The sequence below is a fragment of the Gambusia affinis genome, linkage group LG06 (genome assembly GCF_019740435.1).
Source record: "Gambusia affinis linkage group LG06, SWU_Gaff_1.0, whole genome shotgun sequence".
NCBI classification, from domain to species: domain Eukaryota; kingdom Metazoa; phylum Chordata; class Actinopteri; order Cyprinodontiformes; family Poeciliidae; genus Gambusia; species Gambusia affinis.
The window spans coordinates 20,011,087-20,036,427 of NC_057873.1; the positions used below are offsets into that span (position 1 = coordinate 20,011,087).

A 25,341-nucleotide genomic window follows, 5' to 3' on the forward strand; every position below is an offset into this window, starting at 1 on the left:
ATCTGAAAATCTGTTTTGGTAACTCAATCATAAATGTAAACAATATTTTCTATCATATGTTGCCTGTTTTTTTAGCTCAAGCTAGGAGTTTTATTCTGGTCAAAAAGGAAAACAGTTACTCTGTCTTAAACATAATCTTGACATTGGTAATCATCAATAAAGGTGCAGAGTTGGTTTTGGCTGCATGTAGTGAAAAATAAATAAAAACCTCATAAAAACAGAAAAGGTGGTGGCTGCAGACAATCTAACAAGGCCTGTCTAGACCTGTCTGGGCCTTTTAACGTGTTCGATACTGACTTTACCTGGTGTAATTAGCAGAAGCTATGAAAACACAACAGATATCCTGTATTTCTAGATATCTCAAAAGATTAACAGCGAAACCAGCAACTGGCAAGAAACCATTCTTCTAATGATGCTGCCACCACTGAAAGTGATGTAGAATGATACACATGCATCTCAGAAAAATAAATATCTGAAAAGTTCATTAGAGATGTAGTTCAAAACATTTACTTCCGCCAATTTTGATGATTATAGCTTACAGCTAATGAAAACCCAAAGTGTAGTTTTCCAGAAGATGATCCCATGTAGTCGATAAAGGGTTTACTTTGAATCTGGAATTGTATGGTGCAATAAAAAGTGCATTCACTCCATTCAATACTTGATCATTGCTCTTTTTGCATGAATGTCTCCTTCAATGTGGTGCGGCATGGTGGTGATCAGGAAGCCCAGGTTGCTTTGATATCGGCCACAAAGGTGCATAAATGATTAATTTGCTTGATCAATTAAAATCCATACATACCGCCTGATCAGAAAAAGGCTGACATTTCTTTATTGCAAAAACATTTCAGGAGAAAGTGTGTGTTATACAGTAGTCTTGTTCTGTTTTTCATTTATGTATAACTTTTTTCATTTTTTTTTTCACCTGTAAGAAAAATACAGGTTGTTGAGTTGTGAAAGAGGGACAGGATGATTAGATTTTGGATAACAAGAGACCGATGTAAAAGGACAGTAGGAGGACCCTCCCTTTTCTCCAAACAAGTGCCAGGTGAAGTGTGCAGGATGACTGGGTTGGCATTTCGTGTTTCCTTAGCATTATAGGACCTTTGAAGAACAAAGTATTGTAGTTCAGCCTGGCCACTGCCTTCCTGGCCAATTCCACTCGATTCTAATCTTGACAGCTCAGTCTGGGCTTCCTCCCATTGACTTGGATTCCTCCAGTTGAATTTCAGCTGGGCCAAACTGCTAACAGAAGAAGTTGCGAACGAAGACGTCAATTTTTCTGCGCTGGTACAGGCTTATAGCCTGCCTGTAGTTTTAGCAATGGCAGCGGAGGAAGTGAACCAAGTCATTCAGCTACATGTTGGCCGCACCTCTAGAAATTAAATTAACATCAACAGACGTCTAGTTCAACTTTGAACAAAAAGCTTAATTTCAAAAGGTCTAAATAGCTTTGAATGTTGTTATAAGCTGCTTATAAATAAACATTAGTTAAATGGATTGTATTATCAATGTTGTCATTAAAAACAAACAGTAATTTATTTTGTCATAAACAGCATTTCCATAAAAACTGAAGGTAACAGTTGTAGTATTGGATGATTTCCCATTTTAAGGGTGGTATTAGATAATTTATAACAACAAGTGTAGCCGGACTTATTCGGACAATTTAGCGACTTCTCATGTTTGTTAATTTAAACGCAAACCAAAAAAACACTAAGAAGAAAAATATCTTTCCATCCTTTGAACTTACCAGTCAGGATTCCAGCTTTAGAAAACTTTTTTGGGGGGGATTTCCGATTGGCACCTTGGCAAATCCACCATCCGAGCACAAAAGGAGCACACCGTTTGAAGCTCTGCCAAGTTTAAGAGTTTTGACACAACCTGCCTTTTATACTCAATAATTGTTTTGCATTTCCAGTTAAACACAAGTGTCGTTTTAAAACATATTCTAGATCAGAATATGCTGTGCCACTCGGATTTTTTTAAACACATTTTACGCCTTATTTAACAATCTGTCCCAGATCAGTGGTTTAAAGTTTTTGTTATTTCCCGGGCAAAACCCCTGAACCTGATTAGAATTCAGCCATGCAGATCCTGAATAGGACCACTAAGAAAATGCATTGTCCGGGTTCTTTCAGTGTCGCCCCGCAACATGCATTACGATGAGCTCGGCAGTGTGAACGGAGCGCTGTGGTAGAGGTTGTTTATGTGGAGTGCTTGGTTAGGGTTCCGCCCACCGAGGTATCTGATCATAGGGGCAGACAGGCAGAGAGGTAAAATGGCGCACAGCTGTCGGTGGCGGTTCCCTGCTCGGCCCGGAGGGAGCAGCAACTCCGGTACCGGGAGGAGAGCGGGCCGTATCAGGGTTACTGCCTTTTTGCGGAGCGTATCGGGAGCCCAGCCAAACGCCGCTGGACTCGGACCCGGGTTTGATGCTGCACTACAGGTTTCTTCGGTTATCAGGAGCAACCTGCAGAAATTTCGGGATGTTTTGGGGGAATCGAGCGACTCTAGCAGCGCAGAGGTAAGCCCGGGACTCAGCCGGGAGCATTGGGTTAGACAGCTCCGAGACACCCGGGCCGGTTGGCGGACCGCTTGGTTCCTCCGAGGAGAGGAGCTAACGGTTACAGCCCCCAAAACTTGTCATTGGAAGGATGCTCGGTTAACTTTGACTGAGCTGTGTGGCCTTTTACTATACAATGCTGCAGCTGCAAGTTTAGTTAGAAAAAGCACAGATAGTAAGTTTTTTTTTGGATAGTTCAGCCATTTAAAATGAAGGAAAGTTTCTTCTCGGAGAAGGAAAGATGCTACATCCACAGTTTAGATGGAGCTAACATTACTCTGTTAGCCAAACCACAGAAGAGAAACCCCCGGTGTTACACTGTTAATTACATCCTAGAATCCCGTTAACATACGGGACAAATGTAAGTCAATAGACGCCTTATACTTATTTCATTACTTATGGTTTACTAGTTGGGTAACTTAAAATGATATAGAGCCGCAAGAGCTCTATATGTTCTCCTGAAAATTCATTCTCACTCATAATGTAAAAGTTGACGTCCCATGTAAGCATTGGCGTTACTGGCCTACTGTTAACTAGCATTTAAACACCCAAATTTAGCGTGTCTGTCTTTGTAGTAAGCATGCAATGCGTAGAAAAAATAAGGCAACTTAAAGGAAGCGAGAGAATACAGTTGTGGTTTGTGATGAGCTAACGTGAAGTTAGCTGTGTGCAGCGTATTTCTGTATTGGTTGTTCACTTCTCGCTTAACCCGTGTTTAGCTTTCTTGGAGTAAATCATTGGCAGCTAAATAGCCCCGTAGTATCAAAATAAGCTAAAAGGGCTAACTCGTTGCATTGAGGTGTTAACCTTTTAGCAACGTTCTCCTGGTTAGCTCGCATGCTAGCTGTTTGTATACCTTAGCCCAAAGTACACCATTATTCTTCTGTCTGAAACGCTGGTAAAGTTGAGTTTTGTACTCAGGAGGTTGCTGTGTTTACCTCCGAATGGTTCATCGCTACTCAGTCGAGTGGAATCATAGGGGCTAAAGTTAGCAAGGCTCATCCACAAATGTAAATGGTTTCTGTTTGGTGATAAGCTAAGACAGCTACCATGCTACGTTGTACGCCACGCTAGCCATCGGGGCTATTGCTGATGCATAGGAAAATGGGAGGTGGACATGTTTTCCCCCTCTCCTTACAGCCAGTACGTAGCTAATACAAACATAATATCTGCCTTATTACACAAGGCGAGGACGCCCGATTTCACGCGGCACAATGAATATAGCACTGTTCTGTGTATAACGGGAGCATATGGGCATGTTTTGCGGGCTGGTTTATCAGAGGAAAGAGGCTTGCTGGTGACAGTGCGCATGTAGGGCTGGCTACAATAACAACGAGCCCCTTCCAGACGGACCGTGTGATGTGGGGGTGTGTTCGCGTTAGCGAACTACCATCTTCCTCCTTCATGATGTGCAGCATGCGTTCATTGCAGTGGGAGTACACCGAGTGGGGATGTTTACCAGCAGGTTAGGAGCTCATGTACAGAGCTCTGTTAGAACACCTTTCTGACCAAAACACGTCAGTATTTATATATACTAAGGTGGTGGTTGTAAGGGGCGGTTTTGAGACGGAGATTGTGAATTTATTTTACGTGTTTGATACATGTTGTCAAAATGTATCAGCTACTAAATTACGTTTATTTATTTTATTTTAAAAATATATTATTATATGCAAACCTAAGTAAAATACATAATTTTGTGCTAAATCTGGCGTGTACATTTTAAATGCTTATTAGGCAAAAATGTTATTGAATCCTGCAAGTTGTTTTAATTTAAGTATGATTTTTGCAGTGCATTTTCTTTTCTAAGAGCTGGTTAGAAGCAATATTTGGTTGGCTGAGTAGTCATGCATTGCCTCTCCTCATAGTGTGACACAGGTCGGGTTAGCGGGTTAGGTAGTTGTGCTGTTTGCTCCAACAGTCAGCCTGCTGCATAACAGAGACACACTGCTTGCAGCTTGCACACTGTATTAATTAAACTGGTTCCTTAATAAGAGAGATGGGTGACATGAATCCTTGTTTTTCCCAGCTGTAACTATTTTGTTTTTCCTTTTCCAGTAGGTGAGGGAAAAGTATAGAAACCTTAATTTAGCCAGGTGACTAGCAGTGCAGAGCCAGGAAGGAGAGGGTCAGATCTTGACCACTCACTGCCTGAGAGACCTCTCATCATTCTGGTACTTTTTGTAGCACACCATTAAATAGCAATTTAGACTGCAGAAACTTTAGGAAAATGAAACCATAGCTTTTTAAAAATGCTTTTTCATACCCGTAACCAGTCTATGTATTCAATGAAGTATGTTGAAGTGAGAGAGTTTACAGGTATTATCAGTAATAATTAATTATCTGTAACAGTAAGATCTTAAAGTAAGCTTGCACAGAAATTGGCACATCCTCAAAGTGGTAAAAAACATAACAGTTTGACAAATGTTCCAGCAATTTAAAACTGCCCAACCTGCAAACATATTTATTGGATGCAGCGTTATAGACAGTCTAGTTCAGTTCAGCTCTGCTTTCTGAGCTGAGAGCGTCTGTTTTATTGTGCTGAGGTTACTCTGACAAAGTTAGCCAATGTGACGTTAGCATCTGAGGAAACGGTGACAAACTTGCCTATATCTTGTTTTGCAATAGCTAATATAGCATTGTATTCAGCAGATGTGAATGTTTTTGTAGTGAGTAGCTTTAAATAGCTAAAATCAGTGAAGGCTGTGCTCTGTCCATGGTACCACTCTGGTGATTTCCTCACTGGGCTACACTTTCACTGCTGTGTGTCAACTTTCTACTGCTGTTGAAAGGAGCTGTTACAGATAATACCTTCACAGACCTTTAGCTCAATGAAATCCAAACTTCCCCTTTCACACTGGAAATGGTGGATTATAGAATGGAAAGAGCATTGCGTTTTTATTGAGCCTCAAGTGTGCAATATCAGATTTTATTGATTTACATTTTTAAGTTTTTGTCAGCTAGAATAATTTGTATCATGCTAGTTTAGTGTTTGGCGACTCTTTAAGAGATTAATCAGCTCTTCTGAGAACTACTGCAATACACTATCAATGGAAGATTATAAATAATTTGGAGCAATCTAGACTATTAGGTCACACATTGAACTCTTTAGAGATACTGGAGTATTAGTGCATCTCTTTTGCCCTTCTTCTATTTCACCCACACTTTAAGCGGCATTATATTATTGGCTTGCTTTGATTTTTACACTACATAAAACCCTTATAAGGAGATATTTCTTTATAATAAGAGCCACTCTCGCATTTAACACAATTTTAATGTGTGGGCACAGATTAGTCTATTAAATCCTCATCAAGTTTGGGTAACGTAGCATGGTGACTTCATCAGTAATAATAATAAGAAGCAGTGTGAAGCGCTTGTCTGGCCAGAGCGAGGCAGGGTTGTCCAGGCTCACTGCAAGATGCCGAGCTCATGGGGCAGCCCCGAACAGAGCGCCAGCCGGACACTCGGTCACCCCTCCTGCCTCCTTCCTGGCAGAAAAAAAAATAAAAAATCCAAATCCACTTCAGACACACACATCCCCATCTGAGAGGCAGAACAACTTTTCTTCTGACAGCTGCCACTTTGGAATGGATTACTAAGCCTATTTAAGTGTCTATAAAGGGTGCCGTTTGGTTCCTGCTGTCCAAATGACGGCATTTATTTGCTTTTCTGTGCATGGAGGGATTTTATGGTATTAAAGTGAGCAAATTGTAAATAGTTTTTCTTTGTGTTTTTTAATTTTTTTTGAAAGGGCTGGGCATGTAGATGTTTTTTGTAAATAAAATCATCCCCAGTTTTTTCTGTCTCTCCAAGCAAAAGTTCGCCTCGGATCTTCTTTGTCCGGGTCCTTTGTTATCTCACCTTCTGCTGCATCTTTTCTCCTCGCACGTTATTATTAAAGTTTAGTCATTCATACAGAAAGGCTGTTGAATGGATGTATCCACCTAAATATCTCTTTGCCTCAGCGGTTTAAGAGAAACGGTGTGGTTGAGCGGAAGGGGCTTCAGTCCGGCAGGTGTTTGGCCCATTTAAATGGAAGACCCCCACACCCGATTACCCGTTCCCAAGACGGCGTGTGGATTGGAGCAGGAAGCCTTGTGTCTGCTTTTATTCTAGTTCTCACAAAGTGCGGCGGCTGAAAGAGTGCAGGCAGGGATATCAAAGGGTGCAGGGCGACCCCCACCCTCCCCATCCCAACGGGACAACGCTGGGTGGGGAATTAGTCCCAGACCCTCCCATCCACGGCTTTATTCTGCTACAGCAGGCGGGCAAGGGGCTTTCACCTCTGCTTTCGGAGTTGCCTGACTGGGAGAAAGGCGGCAATTGTGTCGTCTTTCCCTCCCTTTGTGCTGCCGGTGGTTGGGGCAGGGGTGTCCCTCAGACTTTGTCCCCGTCTCTGATTGCAATCAGGAGTGGGCGTGTTGTCTTTGTCTTTATTCTGATTAAAACCTGAGTTTATGCTGCCCGCTTGGTTTAGGAGGAGTGGATACGCACCGTCTGTGTCTGCCAGCCTTTGTGAACGTTGCTGTGTGTCGGGAAACAGTTCGACACACCGCCTGTCAGTCTGTTTGTCTTTGTCCACCAACTGTCCTCCTCTTCCTACAGCTCTCGCATAAGGAGATGAGGTGTCCCACCACGGGGTGTGCTGAAGGGCAAATGTGAAGCGGTTGTATTTGCTGTTTGAACACTTGCAAAAAAAACAAATGTTCACCTTTTGCTTGGGTCTGATGGGGCGCTTATCCTGGTGTGAGTCACTTCTGTGGCCTCTTGCCTATTAGATGTGTCATCAAAGACTTACAAAAACCATGAGATAATCAGCCATTTACCATATAAAACAAGATGACTAATAGTGATTTTACGCTACTTCCTAGAGAAACTTCCAGGAATTTTTTTAGAATTGGTCACTTCACCAGTCAGAGATTTTTGTGGACAAATTCTGGGGTTGTCTTGCTGATAGAAATTTCTTTTTAAGAACCAGCATTTTATTCTCTCTCTCTCTCTCTTTTTTTTTTTTTTAGTTTGTGGAGGAGTGAAAAACTGACAAATAAAATGTGCATACTAAAAAGAAACACTAACGTTTTCTGAAATCTAACCCACAGTGACAGATCTTTCTTTTGTTGTGTCACTCAGCATCAACAGATAGAGTAACAGTCTCAAGCTTATGCAACAGAAGTATTTACATATGTGTAAAGCACTCAACAACAACTAAATCTGTACTGTGAAAAGCGAGGTACTGTGATGTGCAACAGGACCAGGAGCGGCATTGTGTGCATCAGAGGGAGCAGGCAACATTACACAGCTCCGCTGTTTGGCGATGTGAAATTCTCAGGGCATGATAACCTGGAGTCACAATACTGTGCTATCACTTTATTAGCATAAAACCGTAAACAACATAACATGATCCTTTTGTATGACTGAAAACAACCAATTGTTCTCAAAAATAATGCAATTTATTGACTGCTACTGGTCAAAGTTTTAATTTTTTAAAATGTTGTTTGTGAAATACTGGTAATTTTCTGTTGAGGTTTTAAAGAGTTATAACCAGATGAATGAATCAAAAAGGAAGTGATTTTATTTTGAAGAACTGGAAGAGTCTTAAAATGTACAAAAAATTACCAACTTAGTTCAATTTACGTTTATTTTGTTCTGACCACGACCAAAAGTCAGCACCACAAATCTCAGTTAGACACATCGGTGAGGCTGTTTTTTTTTTACGAAACAGCAAATAAAAACAAATTGATTTGAACTATTCGTTTCTCAAAGTACACAAATTCCCCTGACTAATAAATTAAGCACACAGTTCAACAGACCGGCGGCTGACTTCCTGTAAGCGCTTGCTCCATGGTGCCAATAAATATCAACACTTTGTGTCTTCTTTAGCTCACTTTACTGACTTGCACTGTTGAGAAACATTACATCATTCATACTATGCATAACATTACCGTGACAAAAAGTCATTTACATACACCACAGTAACTCAAAGGGGACAAAAATGAATAATTTACTCAAATGATTTACTCTCACTGGTTTACTTTCAACCCAGATTGCACCAGACATAGATCGTGCTTGAGACTTTAGTTCCAGGCGTCGAATCTAAGTCAAGTCTGAAAATTGCAGATTTTGTGGCTTCGGGGTTCAACGTCAAAGACCTGAGTCCTCATTTTTGACACACACAGGGCAACTTCCCAGATGCATCTGCAGCTTTCTGTCTCTTGTAGAACAAAATTTGTCTCTCAATATGATATAATTCGCAGTTCAACTGTTGTAATTCTCCATCATTTTGTCGTTCGTTAGCAATGGATGCCCTTTTTGGATTTAAACCAATTTTCCACCAAACAGTAAATAAAAACTTTACTAGCAGGTGGCAGCCTGTTGTGAAACTGTCACAGCTGTGTTTGTTGGCTGCATAAGATGTGGTTTGTGTTTCCGATCAGAAATCCGTGCTGTGGTTGTTTTATCAACTGCACAATAAGGCAGATGATAGTCGCTGGTGTTCTCTAGAGAGACTGCACAGAGTTTGCACGCTGCACGGACCAGCTTCTGAATTTCTGCTAAAAGGTGCCACATGTGTGTGGGAGGGTAATGCCTAACAGGTTCAGATCTGCATACGGACTTTATCTGCATCGGTTTGATTTTTCAAAAGGCTATAAAAGTCCAGCCTGCTTCTCAGCATGTAAAAGCGGCATCAAAACGATACAGAGAAGCGCACCTCAAACCGAATTCTCATCCGCCTCACAGGTGTCGGGGGCAGTCCCAAACATCCCCTGAAAGCAACAGTTTCACTCCAACTATGAATCAGCTTGGTGTTCTTTTCTCCACCTATTAGTGATTTCTTGTCAAGTAATGTACGCAGCAATCAGGCAGATGAGATGTGGCAGATCAGCAGGAAGTAAAACTGCTGAAGGCTTCAAGGGGAGAGCATGCAACAATGTAAACTGTTTTTCATATCAAGAGACTTAAGTGGAGAGAAGGGAAGTTCTGTCTCTGCTGTTACCCCGTTGCAGCGATGCACATTGCGAGGCATAGCGGCACATGAACGTGACCTCACTAATCTACTACCGTATTTGTTTACTTCTTGTAGTTGCCCGCCGTGCTGTCAAGCTCACGGCGAGCCTTGTGTTTCGCACGCCGCCGCTTCTCTGTGCTCGGCAGTCAGTAGGCGCAAAGCGAGAGCTCGGTGTAATATGTGTTTTGGGAGGAGACGGGGAGCCTTGTTGTACGTGGGAGGCCTGTTTGGTTTTGGGATCTGTCGAGCTTCTGCACGGGCATGCTGAAAACCTGAAGCCTTTTCATCTAGTGCTCCCAGGGGAATGCTGCTTTTCCAATGTTGGTGGTCAAGATGCTGTTTCCTTGTCTCTCTTCCTTTTTCTCCCCCCCCCCCGCCCCCCCTTTCCCCCCCTCTCTCTCTGCATCCTCCTACATCCATTCTCTGGTCCTCACTCTGGTGTGCATGCACTCCCCTCCCCCGCATCCTCACTCATATGTTGTGCTTGTTTACATCTCGTTGTGCAATTTCTGCACAGGGTGCTTGTACTTCTTTTTTAAATAATTATGTTTCTAATTTCCTCGCGTAAATGTTAAAATGATAACCAATAGAATCACGAGGTACACATGCATTCACGTGCACTCGCAATGCATCGGAGCGTTCGGCTTTCACATCGTGCCACCCGAATAAGGATGTTGTGATGTCAGCTACTCACTGCATCTCAGCGAGTCATAGCCTTCCTTTGGTACCCCGCCCCCCCTTCGGCTCTGCAAAAAATCACCAGCGAGGAGCAGCAGCTTGCTCGGAGAGAGGAGAGGACGCTGGCATTAAAGCAAGACGGGAGATGAAGAGAGAGAAGTGTAAATAGAAGGAGATGAAGATGCTTGAATGCGTTATGAGGAGCGTCAGATGCTCAGATTAACGTTCCTTGCCAGGGTAAACAGCAGTATTTACTGTTCGTTATGACAGTTTACATGTCGAACAGACCAAAGACAGTTTTACAGCTCACATTATAGCTTTCTATGTTTTGTGTCAGATGCTGCAAAGTGCATCAGTATTTTTTTTATGGTGTCTGCTTTTTTGGCAAGGTGATGTAACTCCTAGGTGGAGCAGAGTCAGTCTGAATGTCTGCACAGACTTGGAGAGCAGCTGCTCTCCAAACTGGGCCAACAGGACCTCAACTGCATCTCCATACGCCTCTATAAATAAACATGATAAAATGACACACTCACCTCCACTCCTGAGCATATCCAGTGTGAGGATCCTAGAGATGCTGAATGTCCCTGATTATTTCACAAACCCACATCTCAAGGCTCTGTTGAAGCAGGAGAGAGAGAATGAATGTTCATTCCATTTTTTTTACATTTCTAATGATGTATGACAGATCTTGAGCCCGAAGGGGGAAAAATTGTGAAAAAAATCTACATATTAATATTAAGTATATCTTTGCAGAAAATGATGCATACATGTAATTTTTTTTTAAATCTTTTGTAGGATGAAGCATTTGCAGGATTTGGAGCGACTGATGAACAAACAGAAATACGAAGCCCTTCATCAGCTTCGTCAGGTACTAATTAGTAAAAATTAAAACAGGGTCCCTGCACACTCTGGAATTTGGTTCAGGCATTTTCCAGTTCTTGATAATTTATGGAAAAGGAAAATAGGACTAGATTTTATTCCTATTTCCATAAGGCTTCAACCATCTGTCTACGCCAGTTTTAATGACATTTACTAAATGCCCTGTGTGTTTTCTGATTTGTTCAGAAGGAGTACCCCTGCAGGAGAAGAAGCCCAGAGGCCGCCCACCACGGACCCCGACTGCTCAAAAAGCTGTTCCCAGTTTACCATCCCCCTTGTCATATCCTTCTCCGACGCAAGCGAAACCTGATGGCCCTGAAAGGCCGGCAGAGAAAGTTAAAAGGCTACCCGGGAGGCCACCTGGCACTGGTGAAAAGCGTAGGGGCCGTCCGCCTTCTTCAAGTAGTAAGAAAACTTGGAGTACGGGCAACCATGCAGCTGCTGAGGACAGTAGGCAGGCTGGATTTGAGCTTGGTACAGATACAGAGGATGAGAAGGACAGAAAGAGCAACAAGAGGTTGCAAGGGGTCTCTACACAGCCTCATGACACCGAGGCAAAGCTTTCTAAAGGAGGCCGGGGTGAATCCAAAGCTACCAACCTGAAGAGGCTGACAGAGACTAAAACCACCCCACTCAAATCACGCCTCAAGACTTTGCCTGGTGCACCCCGACGCAGACGTGGGCGACCACCGTCAGCTGAGCGGCTCAAAGCTGAAGCAGCAGCTGCAGCCCAGCTGTCTGCTTCAATGGAAGGTGGAGAAGGAATACACAAGGCCTTTAGGGTCAGAGGTGGAGACAGAGGCACAGAACCACACAACACAGAGGAGCCCAATGTAAGGAACATGGACGGCACTCAAGACCAGGACTCTTCTAGTCTACCCACCTCCCCAACTGCATCTAAACCAGGAAGGCCAGTAGGCCTCAGGAAGAGCCCCCGGCACAGGAAACCCGTTCGAATAGTCCCTCCTTCCAAACGTACCGATGCAACCATCGCCAAACAGCTGCTGCAGCGTGCCAAGAAAGGAGCACAGAAGCGACTGGAGAAAGAAGCTGTTGGCATTGGGGGGAGGGGGTCGGGAGCCAGTGAGGCTGGCATCAGAAAAACCCAACTCAAAAACATCCGACAGTTCATCATGCCAGTTGTCAGCACTGTTTCCCTTCGCATCATCAAAACTCCCAAGCGCTTCATTCAGGATGAGGGCAGTTTTGGAACTCCGGCGTCCCATGCAAAGATAGCTCGATTAGAAACACCACCTTCCACTGTCGCTGTATCTGCCCAACCTACGCCCACCACTTCCTCATCCCCTTCTCCTGCACTTGTCTCCGTTACCTCCGCTACTACTTGTAGTGGGGCAGCCGCTCCTGTGGAATCGCTCCCTCCTCCGTCTTCTCCTGCGCCCGTCCCCACTGCCCCGCCGACAGCTTCCGGTCTGCTTAACAGCAATGCAAACGCTGCAGCCAATGGGAGATTTAGCCATAGTGCACAATCTTGTGGTTCAAGTGCTGTATCGCAGCATTCCTCGCAACTCTCTTCTGCAGAGTCTTCCAGGTCCAGCAGCCCGAGCTTGGATGACTCCTCATCTGACTCTCAGGCTTCAGAGGGCACACAGGCTCTTTCTGAGCCAGAGGATCACTCTCCCTCTTCACAGGGAGAAAGGGAGGCCAATCTCTTAAACAACTCCAGGCCTGCCTCACCTCCTTCTGAGCCAGAACATGTGCTGGCAGAGGGCAGTCGGCGGGGTCGGAGAGCACAGGGGACTGGGCGGGGACGTCAGAAACAGAGGGTGAGAGAGAGTGGCACCACAGGGGTTAAAAAGCCCATCATCAGCCCACCAACAGGAGTGCTGATGTCCTCTTCTTCTCTTGGAAATTCCCAGCAGGTTTCTTCCACAGCTTCTTCTCCGTCCTCACCTCCACCACCCCCTCTCCTCACTGCTCCACAGCCTCCTCTATCTGGTTCCTCCAACACGGCCGCTATCAGCGATCACCACCCTCAGACATCCTGGGTGCCCATCCAGACATTTATGCCACCAGGGCAGTCCCACCTGTCAGACAAAAGGAATCGCTCAATTCTGAGGGAGCCCACCTTCCGCTGGACATCCCTGTCCCATCCCAAGCAGCAATACTTTTCCTCTGCTAAATATGCCAAGGAGGGCCTCATTCGAAAGCCTATATTTGACAATTTTCGTCCTCCGCCTCTTACGCTTGAAGATGTGGGATTGCTGCCCCAAGGTGTCGCAGGAGCAGGGGGAGCTGCTTCAGTTGCGTATTCAGCACCAGGCACTGGAGCAGGTACAGGGAGCCGCCTATTTGCTCCCCTTCACCCCCACACTCACCACCAACACCCGCCGTCGTCCCGCTTTGATTCACCTCTCCAGAAGCGCTCATTGCTCCGTGCGCCACGCTTCACACCCAGCGAAGCCCACTCTCGAATCTTTGAGTCTGTTACCTTGCAGTCTTCTTCGGGGAGCAGCCCCGGCTCTCTCTCCCCTCACCAGACGCCTCCCAGTTCCAGTAGAACCCTGCGACGCAGGAGACGACTGATCCCGGGAGCGCATCGTGGCCACCCACGGTCTTCTTCGCACCCTATGACGAGACGCAGCGTCCAAATCAAAGGTGCCTCTGAAGTGTCTGCATTGACAGGCTCTGTCTCCAGCAGTAACCCCAGCTCTTTGCCGGGGGTCTCTGGAAGCCCTCTAGCCACGAGTGCCTTAACATCTACTTCCTTCAGCTCCTTCCCCACCGTCCCTCGGGCTCTGCACTCGCAAGGAACACCTGAAACCAGAAGAGGGGCACCAGGAAACCCATCTCCTCTGTCAAACACATCATCATCTGCTTCCTCCCCTCTTTTCCCTCTCTTTCCTTCGAGTGCTCAGGACACGGGGCGAGGAGGTGGGACAACAGGAAAGGAAAAAAGCTTGTCAACTCCACAAGAACCACCTCCAAAGGAAAAGGAGAGAGAGTGTGAGAAAAATCGCGAGAAAGAGAAGGAAAATAAGAGAGAGGGACGGAAAGATTTGGAGAAACGAAGTAAGGTGTCCACTCCTGATGGCTCCCCAAATGCACCTTCCAGCTTGTTTACCATCGATGGGAGGGACTCGGAAGGCGCTATTGCACCAAAAAAGACTCCCGGAAGAAAGAAATCCACATCAGTTGACACGGTTTCTGACACTGCTTCCTTAGAAGCCAGAGGGCTCCATCCCTTGTCCATCACTAAAGGCCGCCACCTCAAGAAAGGAAGACCGTCTGAGAAAGGGACAGAGACCGAAGAAGGGGAGAAGGAAAAGGAGAAAGAGAAACGAAGTGCATCTAACCAGCCGACAGCTAGTCTTCCAGGGCAGCAAGGCAGACATCAGCTTCCTGTCTCCTTGGTGTCGACAGAAGGAGGACAGCATTCACTGACTGACAAGCGGCTGGTCGGACTACTCAAGAAGGCCAAAGACCAGCTCATTGCAATAAAGAAGAATAAGCTGAAGCCTGCCGAAGAGACTAAGGTCCAGGTCAGTTTTGGACTTTTTGATTTGTTTTCACAGAAATTAAATGTCACTTGTCTGTTTCTGATATTCCTGTGCTTTACCCACAAGTAATGATGAATGATAGTGAGAATGAATCTGACTATTTTCCATAAATAGAAACTCACATTGAAATTAGATCAGAGGAAAGTCCCACAGTGGGTATTACTTCAGGGGAATTCTTATTATGCATTATGCAGAAAAGGGAACTCAATGTGAGTTTTCTGTTTATTGACAGGCAGTGCCTCGTTAGTCACTCTGTCACTCTAACAATATCTTCATCATTGCTGCTTCAAATGGCCCAGTCACAATTGTGTGTCAACTTTCTGATCTTAGGTTTGTGTGAGTTATATTAAAAGCAGAAGCTTTGAGAGAGCTGGATCTTGGAAATTTAAAACAAGCACAAAGTATTTTGAAGTTGACATTTTAACAGCTTTTAGCGTCTTATATTTGTGATTGACACCGTTGGTGTGGCTAGCTTAACTAAATCAACACTGTGTGTTTGTTAAAGAATCTATTGAAAGTTCTCGAGGGCTCCTTTTCTCTTCCCGGTAGAACCTTCTACACTAAAGAGTGGTGCTGTATGCACACTGAAATCACTAATTAAACAATTATCAAGATTGGTTATATGTTCTTCAGATTTGCAACCAATCAGAGCAGAAAAAACTTGAAAATAGACCATATCCCAGTTAACAGCAGAATTCTCAGATAACCTGTAACTTATTATTTTACGGAGAAGTCATAATCACCAAGTCATGTGAAGAATGTCTCTTTTGTGCCAACTTGTGTCTACATACATCTGTGCCTTTGTTGTTTTGTATTACTTTCCCACATACTTCATGTTCTGTGTTTGTGTGCAGGGTCAGGAGAGTGACTCGTCAGAGGCCTCTGTCCGCGGTCCACGCATCAAGCACGTGTGTCGTCGTGCAGCTGTGGCTCTCGGCCGTAATCGGGCCGTGTTCCCTGATGATATGCCCACACTTAGTGCCTTGCCCTGGGAGGAGAGAGAGAAGATCCTATCTTCCATGGGGAATGATGGTAAGGCATCTTTAACTTTGCTCTCTGTTGACTTGCTATCTTTTAAGTTTTCTGTTCAAACATGTAACAGTGGAAAAAAATCTTGTTTTAGTGAGATAATGCTTAAAAAATGAAAGGGCACCCCTAAGAAATTCTAAACCTTCCTTCATTTCTTCATTTCGTCCTTTCTTCTTTCTTTCCTTTGCTGTTGTCTTTACACTTTCAAACAAACCTAACATTTCCAGAAGTAATCTGGAAATGTGTAATTCTGACATAAAAATGTATGATTCAAACCTGTAAATAAAACGTAGGCAAGTCCATCGTGACCTCATAACCACCTTACATCAGTAGATTTTGTGAGCACAATTAAAAATTTTTTTATAGCATCATCTGTGCATGTACTGAAAAGTGATTTGCAAAAAGCAGAGAACTCCAGTCAGCCATGGGAGCGCAAGTACAGAGTGAAGTGCTGGAGGAGTGAGAGGAGTTGGGCTGCTCTGTTCCTGTTATTTTTGACTAGTTTCTATGTCATGTTAGGACATGAGAGTTTATGTGAGGTTATTTCCCCTGACTGTGGCATGTAATCTGGGGGATAACTGAAAATTATACTCACAATTTCTTTTCCATCGGTATTTGTATTTCATTTGAAAAGCTATCGGCTCTGTTCACAGAATTGTTTTGAATTTGCCTGATTAACTTTTTGATTCTAAACAGGCTTAAAATCAACAAAGTGTACCATCTTACTCTTAATGCTAATATGTATGTGCTGGATTTCATCTAACAGACAAGTCATCAGTAGCAGGCTCAGAGGAGGCAGAGCCCCAGTCTCCTCCCATAAAGCCAAGAGAGACGCGACAGAAGGCCGTTCAAGAAGCTCCTCCCAAAAAGGGCCGCCGGTCCCGCCGCTGCGGCCAGTGCTCAGGCTGCCAGGTTCCAGAAGACTGTGGCGAATGCACCAACTGTCTAGACAAGCCCAAGTTCGGTGGGCGAAACATTAAGAAGCAATGCTGCAAGTAAGTCTTAGTTTATGGACTTAATGGAGTTGTCTATGGTTTATTCAGCCTGGCAGAAAGTGAGAGAGTTCAAGACTGTGAGCAAATAACAGGAAGGCTAATTTTTTAGGACTGCTGTCCAAGCTAACCACACTAACCAGTACTATAAGATGCTAGTGACAAAAATTTCTGATCCGTGCATCGCAAATTTTTAACCAGCTGTGAAAAAAATTATTTTATGATGCACGTAAATAAATCCTTTTTTTTTTTTTTCCCCGAAGAGTTTTTGCGGCACTAGTGGCTCGTATTTTTGTGACAGTAGGCAGACAGGAAAGCGGGTGAGGAGAGGGGGGAAGACATGCGGCAAAGGCCGGGAGTCGAACCCGCGACGTTCGCGTCGAGGACTAAGGCCTCCAAACGTGGGGCGTTCCAACCCCCTGCGCCACCACAGCACGCCCCAATAAATCCATTTCAACCTTTATTAACAGACTTCACATCCATAGTTGCAAAAAAAAACCAAAACAAACCATACCAACCTTACAAGGAATATAAAAAAAATCCTTACTTTGTATTTGTACACAATTTTGTATTTCTTTTGTTTCTTTTAAGAAAAGTAAAGTTTTCGCTTTTTATGTTCAACTTTCAGGATGAGAAAGTGTCAGAATTTGCAATGGATGCCCTCAAAGATGTTTCTCCAAAAGCAAGGTAAAGGCAAGAAGGACAAGAAGAAGAAGTTTTCTGAGAGAAAAGAGGGTTTCAATCCGTTAAAAGCCCCCAATTCGGAGTCTGCCCCCAAACCGGCTTGCGCTCCTTTAAAGGAGGACCCTGCTCGGAAAAATAGCGAGACTCCCCCTTTAAAGCTGATGGAGGAGAAGTCCAAACAGCAGCCGCTGTCCAAGCAGTCCTCACCAGCCGTCGCCTCGTCCCCCGCCCCAGCTGAGCAAGCCCAGACCCCGGGCACGTCTCAGCCTCAGTCCCCGCCTCCGACCCCGGACGCCAAACAGATTCCAGTTACAAGCAGCACCTGCAGTAAAAAGGGACACAAGCCACACCAGTCTGTTCAAGCTTCTTCCCCCACATCTTCATCGTCACCTAGTTCCTCATCCTCGTCCTCTTCATCGTCGTCTTCTTCCTCCTCGTCATCTTCAGCCCAGAGCTCTCCTTCACAGTCGACTCAGAGTCAGCAACCCTCACAGTGGACACCTGCGAGTCAGGTGCCGACAAAGAAAGACGCTTCACCCAAGATTTCTCTGAGCGAACCCAAGAAAAAATCCCAACAGCACTCAACACAACAGCAGAGCTCAGCCACAATGGGTAAATGATTGTTTTCTTCCTGTAATAATATTTAAATGATACCAAAAACTGGGTGCTTTGTAATTGCTCGATGCATCTATACTTCCTTGGTGCGTCAAGTTGGTGTAGCAGTAGAGTCGGCTGCAGCCCTGTGTTTGTTTGATAGCCATCAACAAAAGTCACTTTTGGCCAAATAAAAGAAAAAAACCCAAAACAAGACAATTTTCTTAAATCTGATGTGGTTGTTGTTGGGTGATTGTGTTCTACTTAAGTCTCGTATCATTTCCCTTCTCCATAGTTGACTCAAAAACATCAAAGAAGCCAACTTCCCGCACTATCCCTCCATCTCCAAAACAGAAAACAAAAGACAAGGTAAGCGTCTGAAATCTCACCAAGTATTTTTGGTCTAGTACAAGGGTGTCAAACTCCAGTCCTTAAGGGCTGCAGTCCTGCAGTTTTTAGATGTGCCAAAGGTACAAAAACGCTGGAATGAAATGGCTTAATTACCTCCTACTTGTGTAGATAAGTTGTCCAGAGCTTTGCTAATGACTTAATTATTCCATTCAGGTGTGGTGCAGCAGAGGAACATCTAAAAGTTGCAGGGCTGTGGCCCTCCAGGACTAGAATTTGACACCTGTGGTCTAGTACAAAGATCTTTACACACTTGAAATAAGATGAGGCTAAAAAATATGAAAAAGGAAAATTCCTTAATATAAATAAAAAAGTAGTAGGTATAAGTTTTTCCATTGGCAGATTATTTCACTTTAACTAGTACTTTTTCGTCCATATTATTGTTGACTAAAAATAAGTAACTATATGAAGCTGATAGCTTAGTTGTGTTTTTAGTTTCATTTCAATTGTACTAAGATATTTGCACTACAAACTAGACCAAAACTGTCGCAGTGTTTAATTAAATGCTTCCCTTCTCTTTCGTTTATCCAAAAAGCCGCTGACAACAAAACCGACCAGCAGCAGTACTTTAAACTTGCTGAGCACTCCCTCGACTAGGGACCAGGTGAAGTCCCGAGCTCCCTGCGACGGAGTGCATCGAATCAGAGTGGATTTCAAGAGGGACCATGATGTGGAGAAGGTGTGGGAAGCTGGTGGACTCAGCCTGCTCACCTCTGTGCCCATCACACCCAGGGTACTCTGCTTCCTGTGTGCAAGCAGTGGAAATGTCGAGGTAAGAAAAATAACCACATTGTGAAAATGTTTATACCCGTCAAACCTTTTTGCAATAAAAAAAAAAAAAAAGTCAAACTTTATCACTTTTAAAGAAGGTTTGTGTTGCAAAACACACCATTCCTACTGTGAAACATGGTAGTGGCAGCATTAGACTTAAACCTTGATGTTCACAGAGCATCCAGTTTGACTGAGCTGAAGCTGCAAACCAAAGAAAAACTAAATTTCTGTCTAAAATGGGAACAATTAATGTTTAACCCGAAAGAAGTGCTGCTGTCACTGCATGTAAAGGTGATTTGAAAAAAAAGAAAGCAAAAAAATTCACTAAATCATGAACTACTTTCCATTGTTCCATCATATAAAAAATCCCATTCGAAGCTTGTGGTTGTCCTGTGATAAAACATGAAAAGGTTCAAGAGGTTTTACTACTTTCTCACGGATTAAAAATAAGCCAGAACCCGAACAGTTAAGTCTTCAAAAGATTTGTTTTCAGCTCCTTAATTAAATTCCCTGTGCCCTCATGTTTGTTTCTGCTCCCCTCTAAACTTTCGTTCTCCCTCCAGTTTGTGTTCTGCCAGGTGTGCTGCGAACCATTCCACCTCTTTTGCTTGGGGGAGTCAGAGCGCCCCCTCCAGGAGCAGTTTGAGAACTGGTGCTGTCGACGCTGCCGGTTCTGCCAGGCCTGTGGGCGCCAGCACCATAAAGCTAAAGTAAGCCTTTTAGTACAGTCTACAGCTGGAGACAAAAGCAGCTCAGTTGAGACTGACAGGGAGGAGAATCTCCTCAAAGGAAAGATGCTCGCTAGTCCTGCCAGCACGCATCATTTAATCAGCTCCCTGGCTTCCTGCCATGCTTTTATTATTGAACTCACACCCTGTGCAAAATCTGCACAGCGTGAGCCTTGTATGGCTGCCATTTAAGAATTATGTGTGAACATATTTAATCTAAGCAACCCATTGAAGCCTCTGTATGCATTAATTTTGATCAATGGCTCGGCTTGTTGTTTGTAAATCTTTATAAAAGATGAAGGATGTGTGCCGGATGACTCGGTTCAGCCATTTGTTTCAGAAGATATCTGCTGAGCGTCGCTACCAGAAGTCTGCACTCCCAGCTGCAGTTGAAACCAGATATTTACCCTGTGTAAAAAGGCAACAAAAAACCCCCTGCTCTATCAGACTAAACTTTTCATGTTTCATTTGTTTGCAGAATGTTCTCAGAAAGCTGAGAACCTTCAAATAAAAATGTATTAATACTTTCATTTAAATACAGAATTTTTCATATGCTAAATTGGTTAAGCCGGGATAATAATGGCTTGGCAACATTTCTAAACATTTAAGTGAAATGGAGACCTACTTGTGGATGTCTTTTTGTCACAACTCTACCTTCTCCTTCAGGAAAATTACTTTGGACCTCCACAAATCTGGTTTATCACTAGATATAATTGTCAGATGGCCGACGGTGCTCTGTTCAGACGTTTAGACTACTACATGCAACGTGTTAACGGCATCAGAATGGTCGTCCATCGTACTCCTCAGCAAGGAGTTGCTTCTCCCAGGTTCTGATCTGAGAGAGTCATTATCCACGGTGAAATGTTTCCTCTCACCAGTTCCACCAGTTCTGTCTGGAGCCAAGAGCCCAAGAGATACCCAAATGTTTCTGATGGCAATTTTATCAAATACTAAGGAAATCCATGTAAACATTTGAATATGACATAAACCTGTCAAAAATTATCTCTTCTTATTCTGATATTTGACATGTGCAGACAATTTTGATAATCATATCTCCCCTCAAACAGGAAACAATGAGGAAAGAATGTAAAAATCTGGTTTCAGCCTAAACTCCTGTCAGATTGTATTGTGAAATAGTCAACTGATCTAAAAAGCAGTGATTGTTCTCATTTTTTAGATGCCACTGACACACTTGCACCAGTTTTAAAAAGTGTGTGTGTGTGTGTAGAACTTTGAAAAGAGTCATCAGTGCCTCATTTGTTATTTAAATTTGTTCTCAACTTCCTTTTGGCCTTTTGCAATGTAGCAGCAGCTGCTAGAGTGCGATAAGTGCCGTAACAGCTATCACCCGGAGTGCCTGGGTCCCAACTACCCCAGCAGACCTACCAAGAAGGAGAGAGTCTGGGTATGCATCAACATCTCTGTACTCCCACCCATGTCTGTGCAAATTTCACACTCTCTTTCCTCCTTTCCTTCCTGTTGTGGGTTCACTGCTTATCTTCTCAATTCACTTGACCCTGCATAGCTTGTGTCTATCAAAAATATTTTTCACTCATCATGGCTCCACTTTGTACATTATGGTTACACATTTTACTGAAGCGCTGTGGTCTCCTGTGGGGTTTTTTTTCCCCTCCCTCAGATTTGTACCAAGTGTGTGTGCTGTAAGAGTTGTGGAGCCACCAAACCTGGGAAGTCCTGGGATGCCCAGTGGTCACATGATTTCTCCACGTGTCACGACTGTGCCAAGCTGTTTTCTAAAGGTGAAGGAGGTCAAAGTGCCGATCACTGCTTTTTTCTTTTCTTTTTTTTTTTTTACCATAACGGTGTAGACTTGAAAGATATGAATAACTTCAGTCAGTGTAAAGTTTCAGATTACAACACCTTCTGGTATAGATGAGTAGAAATCCTTGAAATAATGTTCCCCTTTTACTGCAGAACAAAATCTCACCATTAAAGTGAGAAAAATCTGTAGTTGGTTTGAAATATAAACCACATCAAGAAAAAAAGATGCTTGCGAAATCTCTAATCCATTCTCAAAGGTATTTCTGAAAATAGTTTTAAAATAGATTAAGCTCCAGTTTATGTTCATTTCTGCTCAGAGGAACTTTTAATCAGTTCTTGGCGACTTCTGGTCCTGGGATGAAAATATGGCATAGCACAGGCCAGTTTCTCTTAGCTACTTTTCAAAATGAGAAAGACATGAAAACATTCCACGTTTTTGTGAGAGTAATAATTAAAAAGCAAAAACAAGATTTGTCTCTATGCTGTAAATTTGTAGAAAGTTGCAAGAAAATGCCAAAATGACTTACAAAATCAGGTTGTGCACAAACACCAGCAGCTTAAGTGCTAATACTCGTGGCACACATAATTTACGTTTCTTGTCTCTGAAACGTTCTCAAATTTAAGGAATGTTTATTCTACTGCAATTAAAACAATATGTCTTGAAGACTTTACCACTTCTAGTTGGTGCAGGAAATGCTGTAGTTGGCATCAAAAGTGTTGTTAGAACCCATTTCATCTGTTTCTAATCTTTTCCTGTAGGGAACCTCTGCCCACTGTGTGATAAGTGCTTTGAAGATGACGACTGCGACAGCAAGAAGATGGAGTGCAGTCGCTGCAAGAAATGGGTTCATGGCAAGTGTGAGAACCTTACAGGTAACGTAGATGCCGTAATAAAGCACGCTCAGTGTCTGAGGCCTGACAGGCAATCCTGATCGGATGCCGACAGGCAGCAAGCCGAGTGGCAGGGGCCTTAATGGCCAGTCGTATCTCTGTCCATCAGATGAAACATTCGAGCTGCTGTCGAAGCTGCCACAGAGCGCGGCCTACACATGCACCAAATGCACGGAGCGCCACCCGGCCGAGTGGAGGACGGCGCTGGAGAGGGAGTTTCAGGGCTGCATCCGCAATGTTCTCAACGCTCTGCTCAACTCGCTCACATCCACGCACCTGCTACGCTACAGACAGGTGAGAAACACAAACCGGCGGCTCAGACGAGAGTGAATGTAGGTGAATTTAAAGTTCGTAATGAAGCCTCAGCTGTCTGGACGTGTTGCGTTTATCATGCGGCAGGCGGTGAAGCCTCCAGAGCTGAATCCAGAAACAGAGGAGAGTCTTCCGTCCCGACGGTCCCCGGAGGGCCCGGATCCCCCGGTCCTTACGGAAGTCCCCCCGACCCCTCCCAGTGACTCCCCTCCGGATCTCGAGTCTGTTGAGAAAAAGATGGATCAGGGTCGTTACAATTCATTGGTGAGTAACTAACCTCAGTCTTTATAGCAAAGCTACAACAGGGCCCAGGGAAACTTTCAAATTTGGAGTCTGCAGCTCTTTAATCAGAGTTACTTGATGTACATTTATATTTAATGAAGGCAGGCAAAGTGGGATCGCGTCTACTGTAAACACAGTTTTGAACATCTGCTGCATTTTTAATGCCAAGATGACACAGATAATTTGAAATGTTCAGGAATGAAGGAGCTTCCTGGTTAATTGACTCTTCTGCTGGGTTTGCTGCTCTGAAGTGGTTTGATTTTCTCTGTGTTGACAGCTGCTGTGTAATAAAAAGGTTACGATGAGCAGAATGCATACCAAGGAACAATCACCAAATCGATACTACAACTTGCTCACTCCACCACAGTTGGATTTCACTTTCTAATCTGAGAGAGTGACAAAAAAAAGTGTATTTTATTAAGTTTTTATTCGCCCTTGCCAAATTTGCCTGCAACTTTTAATGATTAATCTTTTAATTATTTGATCGTTTGGCTGGAAAAACCAAAGCCATTTATTTGCTCAGAAAGATTTTTCACTAAAATGACATATGAACAAAAACACATAACATAAATGCGTGACATATATAAGTAAAAGGAAAAGCCTTATTACTTGTGTACTTAACCATAAAATGCCTGGATATTCAGCATGTTGTGAATGTCAAATCTTCCTTATCAAAGCTGCCTCTTTTCTTTTTCTCACACAGTTAGTTATTGGTTTTATGCCACAGAAATAAGACCTAAAATTATTTAAACAATATTGAACATAGAGTGAAACATTTAATTGAAAGGAAAATTGCTAAGTTGCAACTATAAAGTATATTTGTTTAAAAAAAAAAAAAGATGGACAGGACATATTAAATACTTTTAGGAAAATTTCAAGTAATTTACTTCAGCCATCTCTGGCCAAACCTGGGATGAAGATTGAAAGATGATCACCTGGATCTGGGTGTTTTTTTTTTTTGTTTTTGTTTTTTTTTCTGCATTAGTCATGCTGTGCTTGTGTTTTTATGCTTCGCCTCCAAGGTGGAGTTCAGCGACGACGTCGTGCGAATCATTCAGACGGCCTTCAACAGCGACGGAGGCCAGCCTGAGAGCAGGAAAGCAAACAGCATGGTGAAGTCTTTCTTCATTCGGGTAAGAATCCTAAAAGAACTTTGGCTTGGCATCATCGCTGCAAAATTATAGCTGAAACAAACAAAAATAGTTCAGACATGCTCAGACAGTTTGAATAGTGGTTTCCTCATTGTTTGGCCAAAACTCATCTTTCTGATGTCAAGTGTTAGTGTTGCGGTCTACGAAGACCTGCGTCATCAAACGCCGTTTCGCCCTCAAGGACGGGTCTGCGCTGACATGTGAATGCCACTGAATTTTATTTATTTTTTTCTGTTTCAGCAAATGGACCGAATCTTCCCCTGGTTCAAAGTGAAGGAGTCCAGGTTCTGGGAAAGGCAAAAAGTCAATGCCAAGTGAGTTTCTATGCCATCATAGCAAACGCAATAGTGATTAAATAATGTTTGGTATTTTTCTTGTCTCTGTAATGAGCTGTATAAACTGTCATTTGGCTTTTGAGGTTATTTGATATCGGAACATCTCGTGCTAAGATGAAACTGGAAGCACAGAGATCAAATTGGGGAAAAGCCTTCTTTTATAACGAGTGAAATAAAAGCTTACCCTAATACGAATAAAGTCTGGAAGTCAGTATTTTAAGCGAAAGTCCCTGGCAGTCGGTGATATTAACGAATGTGATTTGCTATCATTTCTCAAACGCTGTTCTAAGCTGTGTGTGTAATTACAGAGAAGCAGAAGCTTTGACCAGTAATACCGCTGTAATCTGAGATTTTCCAAAAACCTTTGTGATGTTTGCAAGAAGCGCAGCTCTGTAATTATTGAAAGAAGGAATAAGATGTGGGTTTATATATATATACATATCTTTAAATATATGACGAGCTGAATCACCCTCTTGATATCGGAGGGATGTTTTTCTGCATGCTGAGATTGTTCCTGAAAACTTCATTCACCCAGTCTCTGTTGTTCACTCGTTCACTTATCCCGTCAGTCAGATTTAGTTGTCAGCTTTCTCGCGCCATTTATTCCTCCTGCCTCCTGGCTTTGAGGGAGGCAAACCGCAACTGTGTCGGTTTTCTCTCAAAGGGCCTTCGATGCGTGTTTGTGATTTACTTGTTAGCTTGGACTGTTGCGTTCTGGATCGCTTCAGCCGTCGCATTAAATCC

At 43.5% G+C, this 25,341-nt stretch overlaps 1 protein-coding gene across 3 annotated transcripts in view; it reads left to right on the plus strand.

The window, feature by feature from the left end:
- The first annotated feature begins 2,203 nt into the window (after positions 1-2,203).
- The window catches only part of kmt2a (lysine (K)-specific methyltransferase 2A), a 42,296-nt gene continuing 19,158 nt past the window's right edge, over positions 2,204-25,341 (plus strand). Inside the window, exons 1-16 of one of the 3 annotated variants that reach the window (XM_044120559.1) lie at positions 2,204-2,521; positions 11,037-11,109; positions 11,307-14,620; positions 15,493-15,670; positions 16,434-16,662; positions 17,288-17,955; positions 18,233-18,306; positions 18,881-19,117; positions 19,680-19,826; positions 21,151-21,249; positions 21,484-21,604; positions 22,386-22,499; positions 22,627-22,811; positions 22,917-23,093; positions 24,134-24,244; positions 24,503-24,576. In XM_044120559.1, the coding sequence (XP_043976494.1) occupies positions 2,204-2,521; positions 11,037-11,109; positions 11,307-14,620; positions 15,493-15,670; positions 16,434-16,662; positions 17,288-17,955; positions 18,233-18,306; positions 18,881-19,117; positions 19,680-19,826; positions 21,151-21,249; positions 21,484-21,604; positions 22,386-22,499; positions 22,627-22,811; positions 22,917-23,093; positions 24,134-24,244; positions 24,503-24,576 (6,119 nt within the window). The remainder of the gene's footprint in view (positions 2,522-11,036; positions 11,110-11,306; positions 14,621-15,492; positions 15,671-16,433; positions 16,663-17,287; positions 17,956-18,232; positions 18,307-18,880; positions 19,118-19,679; positions 19,827-21,150; positions 21,250-21,483; positions 21,605-22,385; positions 22,500-22,626; positions 22,812-22,916; positions 23,094-24,133; positions 24,245-24,502; positions 24,577-25,341) is intronic. The other 2 variants (XM_044120561.1, XM_044120560.1) reach the window with 2 other exon arrangements.